Here is a 9,034-nt window from a genome sequence, read left to right as displayed (position 1 = left end):
ATAATGATTTTCTTAGCTTTGAATATACACGATTATTTTAAAGAGCCACACCTGGCTGACTGCTGATAAACTGAGGTTGAAAAAAATAAAACTCATTAACATAACAGAAGCCTAATCTGATGCATTCGCAACAAGCATAGTCTCATAAACATTTCATATCATACTAACTGGAAATTTCACCCAAAATGAAAGAGCAATGAATAATTTGCTTCATTCAATATGAAACATAACAATTTTTAACCTCAGACTCATGACTTGAGCTCATCCTTGTTTTTTGTGGTGGTCCCTCCTGAAAGTGTATCCTTGTCAAGGTTATCTTGTAGATCTGTTGACGTGTTATTTGAAGAATTCTCAGTGTCACATGAATCTTTCTCTATAGTGCCTGGGTGATTTCCACAGTCATTGTCCATATTTTCATCATCATTTTTGGAATGAGAAGTGTCCTCCTTTCTGTCTGAAGTATCATGAATTTCTTCCGATTTTGAAAGCTGACCGGTATCAGTATCACTGTTCTTTTCACTGTTGTTCTGCTTAACAGCATCACAGTTCATTTCTTGTTCATCCTGGTTATTTTCTTCCCCGTTTTTTGCAAGTTCTACCTTTCTTTCTTCAGTTGTTTTACCAGCTGAACTTCCGCTTGCCGATGTATTCTTAGGCTCTTTTGGTTTCTTATGCTTAGAAATATAACTATTGTGAATAGAAATTGGAGATGCTGGCTTTTTATTTGCTTTGCTTCCCTCCGACTTCTGTTTTCTTGGGGGTCCCCAGATAAAATGCTCTGAGGGCGTGTAATGTTGCTGGGCAAATCTCAGGAGTTTTCTCCTTTCTCTGCGGTCTCTAATAGTATACACAAAATATTCTAGAGCACTTTGCTTAATGTTGGGAATGGTATCTTCCACAAGAGCTTCCTGGAGAATAAATTTTACAAGGGGAGATTTGAAACTCTCATATCCAAGCTCACCAAGACTTTTCAGAATTCGAGTGATTCTCAAGTAGTTGTGTTGAGACCTTTGGAAGAAAAAGGTAAAAAATTCCATTGAATCAGAAAAAAACACCCCACCACCTTACAGTTACAGAACTGGAACTGCAACTCCTCACTCCTTTTTATCACTCCAGGTGTGTACTTCAGGCTTCCAGTACTTTAATTTCTCACAGCTGCTGAAGCTTGTTAGCACCTCCTTTGCTAGGATGTTGTGAGTGAAAATTAATGTCTGTAAAAAGCACTGAGGCAATAGGCTAAAAAAAAAATAAAATCAAAGTGTGTACTGATTTTGATTCCTTCTGTTGTATGTATTCCTTCTGAGGAGAAAACCTAGTCACTTTGTATTACAAAAATGGGGTTTTGTAGTGTATTGCAGTAATACAGCTACAGAACAGGATTCATTGCACTTCACTTTAGCTACTTAAAAGCTGTGTCTCCAGTCTAGACTAGCTACCTGCACTTATACAGTCAGTGCTGAGAGAAAAACAGGTAGCTCTGGAGAGCAAGTCCCACTGTCGTAAGAAGTGTCTAAGATAAATGGAACGAACCATCTTCTGGAAGTGCTTGTGAAGAGCTCTTTCCCTCATAAAGTACACCTAAGTAAACACTAAAACTTAAATGCCTACATTTTTGATGGTTAAAGTTAGGTAAAAAGAGTCCCAATTCCTGACTTAAAACTGTGTAGCTACTCACTGGTGAGAATGTAGGAACTATAGTGTAAAAATGTGCAGTGAGTAACATTTGGGCTTCCTGATACCCTGTTTTATCTGTGGTCTGAGTCTGAGCCCACACCCATATTGGCTCATATAATATTTAAGTACAATTAGTGACAAACTATTCCCATTATTCACCCATAATAATACATCAGCAATTATATCTACAAGCTTTCATTTGGACGGAAGAACAAAATACTGCAAGAAAACAATCTTCAGCTCTAAGGTCAGAGGCATTAGGAAATTGATCACAAGATTTGAAAAGAGATTTTGATACAATTAATCCACATAGGACAAAATTCAGTGCAAATTTATGCTCAACACAATGTTAATGAAAAGCAACAGATGTAATTTATTGAAAGTTGGGCTAAAGTTTGACTTAACACATGTGTAAACCTCTCCAGTTAAGCACTGCAATTAATTTGATTTTTCCCAAAAAGAAACGTGAATATAAGGATAAGCCATTCGTTCTTTCCAACTGAGAAGCAGCGCTTTGGGATCAGATGAAAATGCTGTCAGTAGCATGACAAACAAACTAATTTGGAACTGTGGTTTTCTTCAGCACCATCTGAAGTTGTATTTTCAGGGAATTTAGTGATGTCAGACTGGTAATGGGTGAGAAGCATAATAAAAAAAAAAGGGGGGGGGGGGGGGGGGGCGGGGAGGGGAGGAGGAACGTACACATACAGACACAAACCAGGCACTGACTATTTCTTGTTCTCTTTTTCCTGGCAATCTTTGGAAAATACATCTTCCCTTTCTCTAGAAAACAAAAGGCTAAAGAGATTCTATGGCAATTCCAGAGAGTGAAGTGCATGTCATTACTTACTCATTCAAATGTTGAAATCTTTCTTGCCAGTTAGCAGCTCGTGCTACGTTTCCAGTTTTATCAATTAGTTTTATTCCAAAAAACTCCAACATCATTTTGTAAGCCAAGAGGAACCTTCTAATTGCTTCTTTTGTTTTCTTGAATTCCTAATAAACAAAGAATACGTCCAAAATTCTAAGTGGCACTAAAGCAAGTACTTCTGCATTGTATAAAACAACTCTACATAACAAAAAGCAGTTATGTATCAAAATTAATATGATGGTTTGTATTGAGCTCAATTTGTATTACCTCAATTTCATATGTAGTTAATTCTTTAGCATAGAAGTTCAGACCTTGTTCCCTCAGTGGGAAAAGCCTGTCAAAAGAAAAAGCGCATTACAGCTCACAGTATATGAACACTTAATCAAATTAATGTTTTGAAACAGAAATGGGTAATAAGTGACCAACCACTGTATGTAAGTATGGTTATGTTCCAGTTTTTCATAGTCTCCTTTCCATTTATTTAGGACTTCTTCAATATAAACCCCTGCATAAAAATAATTTGAAAACTGTTATGTAGCCATCAAAACCAGCATTCATCTACATAAAGTACATGTCATGTTAACATAATGATAGAACACATACTGTAATTCTCCTGCACATACTATGTGAAATAAGGTCTATTACAACCATAAATAAATACACTTTAATTTAAAATTAATTTAGTTACTAAAACTTAATTAAAAATATGAGATTTATCAAATTTCAATATAAACAAAACCAACTGACTTATACCGAGTTACTTACCAGCAGCGGGGATGTGCCAATAACCTCTGTAAAATACACTTCCCCAAAAGTTCTCATGTCCTAAGTCCCTAGTAGAATAAAGCCTCAACTCTTTACGAAATCTCCCATTCCAAGAATCTCTCCAGCTGCAAATAACATTACGAAAGGGAAATCTTTCACAATTAGCTGTGGCCAAAAGCCTTGCTGCCATTGCTATGAGTCTGACCTTGGGTTCTCAGGTCATGCTCAACAAACGAGAATTTCAGCTTTTAGTGGTCTCAAAACAGTTGTGGAGTTCAGTCGGTTCCTCTTGGAAAGACACAGCGACAGAAACAGGGGACAAAGTACAGGTAAAAGGAAATTAATCATTCTTCGCACCAAGAGAGTGCTCATGGGCCACGACACTTTTCTGGGCACTGCCCAAATACAAAAAATACATAAAAGGATGTTCCTTGTTTCAAAACCTGTGCAGTCTAGTTCCATGAATGAACGCTCAACGTTCGCCTGTTTCTACTCTGAAACCAACAACAGTTTCACCACTGCCGCATGGCCTCTCCCAAAGTCAAATAGTATAGGAGCAGCCTAAAAAGCCCAAAGCCCCACATAGATAGTCTCCTATTATACATTAGATATCTCTTTTTTTCACCCCCGGGTGAAAATTTCCACTTGGGTTTCAATGACAAAGGAGAACTCATTTGGTACTTTTCTTCAAGAAATGGAGAAAGCAGCCAGAACAAAGGGCTGCTAAGAACATGGGGTTTCCAATGCAGGCAAGGCTGGAAAAGGACCTTGCAAAGAGGACCTCCCGCCATCACTGCACTGTACCCAACCTACATTTCAACTATCGGAAAACTTGCTGCTCAATTCCAGAGCAGAGAGACAGACAAGTCAGCTCTGAGTCAGAACCACAAGCTAAATCTGTAGGTCATGGAATAAAACTTCAGAACTAGTATTGCACTAGAAATGTCTTTTTTTAATAACATTCCCCAATAGTCCAGTCCCTACCATGGTAACTTTGACTCCCTCTGAACACTCTCACAGATCTGCAGACTTAGGTCAAGGTGGTGGCTGCTCTTTCGCATTCTCAATAAAAACTTCTACGTAACCAGGGCTCACAGCCATCAACACTTCCACCTCCATGGCCTATTAGCTACCTTTGACACTATCAACTATGGTTTTCTCCTAAAATATTAGGAGAAATTTTATTCTTTACAGATTTTAGGAGGAAAGCCATTGTCTAGCTTTCATGACTATCCCTTCTGGTGGCTAATCTTCTTGAATTGCTCCTTCATTTTGCACTTTAAAGGATCCTTCTCCCCTTCCCCACCCCGCAACCATTTCTGGCTTTCACTTTCAGGTTCACATGGACTCCAGTGCCCTTCCCTTTCTTTCTGTGTCACGTCTCCTGAATTTGCTGCCTCTGTACTGGTAATTCACAGATCTAACTCGTCTCCCAGTCAAGCTAAAAAGCCTTCAGCATCTGCCTGTGGATACCGAGATAAAGTTCAAGATGATTAAAACAAAGGTCTTATCTTTCTTTCACATAACCTGGCTTAACCTGGCTTGTTTTCTCACTTGCTGAGGATATTATCACTATCTCGCCTATAAACAGCTCTCATCTTCAACCTTCCTATACGTACATCTCGACATCATTCTGTATAACATTTCTTCCCATCCAGCTTCATATCGGAACTTTGACATTTTGCAACTCAACATTCTCTTTCCTGACCTTGAAAAGTGCCCTCTTGTCACACTTATATCTGAATATCACCCTGAATGCTGTTGATGTTTCTAGACTGTAGCTTTTTTATATTGCCTCTTTTTTTTTTTTTTTTGCTTTGATTTTTCCATTGTGAAGCCCTTTTCTGTAACATCAGACAAAAACTATATGCCTTCACTTCCAAAGCCTTTTGTGACCTGTCCCTTCCTACCTTATCAGAACCCATTTGCTGCTATGACACTGATCCTGTCTCCAACAGGTTCCTGCCTCAATGGCAGTCTCACTGCTTCTGTACTCCAATGCACACTTTGGTATTTCCTCTCAAGCTGCTCTCATGCTGAGAGAATCTTTCTGCAAAGACCTTCAAAGTAACCTCCTCATCATTCTTTTAAAACACTCAAAAACTTATTTTTGGCCTGCAAAACTTTTTTTTTTGCCAATGGCTAAGCTTTCATGGGCCAAGACTCCTGTCTACCATTCTAACCAAGACTGGTTTACTGCCTCCTTCTGCTTCCCCATCTGTCTGCTACCCTCTTGTCTCGCATTCTTTGCTTGCAAACTCTCTAGAGCAGGGTCTGTTCTCTTTCAGCTCGTCCTGTGTTTGTGCAGAACCTCACACGAGGTTCCCGCTCCACTACCAGAACCAGTAGGGATTTTGAGAAATTATTTTATTATTGTTATTATAATAATCACACCTGAGGTAGTTACAAGACATTCTTTTTCCCTTACCCAGCGCTAGGGATAACACCCATGTCCCTGCCACTCCTATTCAAGCAGCAAGAGTTTGTCCAGCACAGTGGAGCAACTTTATCTTTGTTTAATAAAAGGTAGTGCCACTACTGTAAAGTAGTGGTACAAACAACGCCCTGTATTACATCATGCTGAAAACACGTGAGAAAAGCACCACCTCCCTAAAGCAAAAGCGATCTCTGGTTTAAGCATAAACTTCTCCCATGTTATCAACACGATACTCCAACATGAGAGGTTCAAGTCACGCAATATATAACTATACACCTTTAATTTGTCAGCACTGCAACTACTACTACAGTTTCACTTTGCTACTATTATTAGTGAGCATTCTTCTGTTATCACTATTATTGCCACAGATTACTCACCATCAGGTTTAAAAGGGATCTTATTTTTGTAAAAGCGGAGATTACACAAGTCATTTTGATATCGAAGATCCTTAAAGTTCTGCTAAAAGAAAGGAAATAGGACATTATGAGCCTACAAAAACCTATCAAGAGTATCTAGAAAGTGGTACTTTGTGATACTGTGCTCTCTGAATAATTTGAAGACAAAAAACATTCAGAATTTTATGGAAACTGGAAATCACTTAGAATTACTCATGGACTTAAAGATTCAGCTTAAGGACCTGCAAGTTCCTTCTGACTGGTACCTTCTACTGAGGCAGAGGTTAGAGCAGCAAGCATAGCAGCAACTTGACTTTGGTCTCACGGAACTTCCAAGATGCAAATAATAAGTCCAAACTCTATCATCTACAATCTTCGATGTTCAAGGCACAAGCCTTCTTCTGGGCTCCTACTGCTGTTCCCAGGCTTACGCATACCTCCTGGTTTCAGTTGGGATAGAGTTAATTTTCTTTCTAGTGATTGCTGTGTTTCAGATTTGGTATGAAAGGAATGTCAACAATGCATAGTTTTAGTTGTTGCTAGGCAATGTTTATACCATTCAAGGACTTCCTTCAGCTTCCCACAGAAGCTGAGAAGGAGCCTAGACAGAACAAGGGAATGGCCAGTGGAATATTCTGTACCAAAGCCATCATGCTCGGTATATAAATAGGGGTACAGGCATCCACAATCACTTCTCAGGTCAAGCTGGGCAACCAGTTCACCGGGTGGCGAGAGTGACATGCATCTTGTATATTCTTTTACCATTATTATTATCGTTATTTTCCTTTTCCATTATCGTTCCATTAAACTGTCTTTATTTCAACCCACGAGTTCGGGGGTTTTTTGCCCTTTCCCCTCCTTTTCTCCCTACCCTTGGTGGAGGGAGAAGGGGGAGTGGTCTTAGCTGCTGGCTGAGGTTAAACCATGACAACATCTCATGTGTTTGCACGTACTCCTGGGATGAAAAGGCATTACACTAGTTTCACTCTTCTCCCACTGGCATATGTCAGCCCTCTGCATCAGCTTTTTGATTCTTCCCATTTCTTTTATTTGTTAGGCACCACAAAGGTTTAGGAATGTTTGGGTTGTGTGCTATCTTCTACTAAAAAAAGGCAATTTTAAACCATAAAATATTCTTACTGGATACTGGTGTCGGTACTTGTATAAATCTCTTGCTGCGTAGAAGCTTCTCTTTGGCTTGGCTGTCAGCTCAGTTCCATCACCACTCTGAAACAGTTAGAAAGTAGATAATAACCACACACAAACACACTAAACAGCAAATTTGTGTCATATTAAATAACTGTTTTTCATGATGGATTTCAGCAATGTAAACATACAGAAGTGCAGGTATTTGCCTACTATTTGGTCAAACACTGAAAATCTCCCTGCTGAATACTTAACACTACACACTTTAAACATAAATTAAAAAATAAAATAAAAATAAAATAAAATAAAGACTATGAAATGTCCTTCCAATGAGACTGAATTTTATTTAAATCAACAGGTTGATTGTCATTTCCAAATGCAAGACTTCAAAGTAACCTAGCAAGTGCTAGCACAAGATGAACGAAGTAAGTGAACACGAAAATGCAGAGACACTACTCATTTTGAACAGGAAATCATACTATTTGCAAATGCGTACATTGACTTAATTTGCTATCATTGCATCCTGTGGAAGAAAATGAACAGTCACGTACAAGCCAAATTGTAGCTCTAACACGTTCTTAAACCATTTTCGATTATTTGTTTCTCAGACTTAAATTTATGTCTGGTAAGACTAAACCCCAAAACAAAAACCTGCTTAGGGAAAATACCTATGTACGAGAACTGGTACTGGCCCTCAGCTGTTTGGAAGCTGTGACCTGACATGACCAGAGCTCATCAAGGTCAATCAACAAAAATAATCCTACTGAGTTTAGAGAACACTTGAGAAAGCTACATGCATTGAAGAAAAACAGAAAATGAAGCTTTAGCTTACAGAGACTTCAACTCGCTACCAACAACTTTCTTTTCTTTGTAATTTCTTTATAACCATACTGCAGCAAAGTATTTTGTGTTCTTCAATCTTGTAAAATAAGTCTCCACGCTAAAACCAAAGGCCAAATGAGAAAATCATTCTACTCCTTGCAATACACATGTAATAGGTTAACGTCAAGCCTAAAAAGAGAAGTTCCCTGTGACTGCACTGGATGTTTGCCTTTATTATTGCCCGTCCCATCACTTATCAATCGCACATTAATGACAAACAAGCCTCTGTTTTCATTCTTCCTTTTGCAAGACCAGCTTTGACCATACCTACGGGCAAAACACGCTTACTTGAACAAGCAACGCCCCTTGACACTCAGTTACCGGGCATTAGTAGCACCATGTATCAAGCAGAAAAGGGAAAAATGCCTATGCTTATTTAATTCTGCACAGTTTCTGAACCAAATATAAACGTAATACATCTAACAGGATTAAAAAAAAAAAAGCCAGCTTTTTTTTATTCCTGCATTCAATTCTAACTAAAATAAAATTATTGACAAGGCAAACCTTTATTTCTTTGGGGTCAGCATCTTTAAAGGTTCGTAAAAGACAGAAACTTGCTCGGAAAATTCCTCAGCTCAGACCCGCAAAACCCTTTGCCGCGTACGACCCAATATTCAGACTTTTAACCCATTTAATTCAGAGGCCAAGTTCGAGACCAGGTTTAACGCCAACCCCAACCTCCCCTGGAAACAGCAGCAGCGGGACCGGCAACGACTCCAAGGCCTCGATTTTCTGCCAAGAGCAGGTCACCGCAGTGATGGGGGGATGGAGAGGGGGAAACAAATCGGCTCTTTTCCCCTTCGGCCGCAGAGCCGACCGATCGCAACCCGCTCTACAGCCACGAGGAGGTCCCCCGCCGCGCTG

At 39.3% G+C, this 9,034-nt stretch overlaps 1 protein-coding gene across 1 annotated transcript in view; it reads right to left on the bottom strand.

Annotated features, from left to right (window-relative positions):
• Positions 1-248: 248 nt before the first annotated feature.
• Positions 249-9,034, bottom strand: part of OGFRL1 (opioid growth factor receptor-like 1) — a 10,431-nt gene continuing 1,645 nt past the window's right edge. The window contains exons 2-7 of the mRNA XM_009888850.1: positions 7,283-7,369; positions 6,125-6,203; positions 2,972-3,050; positions 2,813-2,879; positions 2,525-2,670; positions 249-1,008 (exon numbers count right to left, since the gene is read on the bottom strand). Coding sequence (XP_009887152.1) covers positions 249-1,008; positions 2,525-2,670; positions 2,813-2,879; positions 2,972-3,050; positions 6,125-6,203; positions 7,283-7,369 — 1,218 coding nt within the window. The remainder of the gene's footprint in view (positions 1,009-2,524; positions 2,671-2,812; positions 2,880-2,971; positions 3,051-6,124; positions 6,204-7,282; positions 7,370-9,034) is intronic.

This window comes from Charadrius vociferus, unplaced genomic scaffold (genome assembly GCF_000708025.1).
Source record: "Charadrius vociferus isolate BGI_N301 unplaced genomic scaffold, ASM70802v2 scaffold247, whole genome shotgun sequence".
Lineage (NCBI taxonomy): Eukaryota > Metazoa > Chordata > Aves > Charadriiformes > Charadriidae > Charadrius > Charadrius vociferus.
Note: the sequence above shows the minus strand (reverse complement) of the source record. Positions and strands in the feature narration are given on the sequence as shown.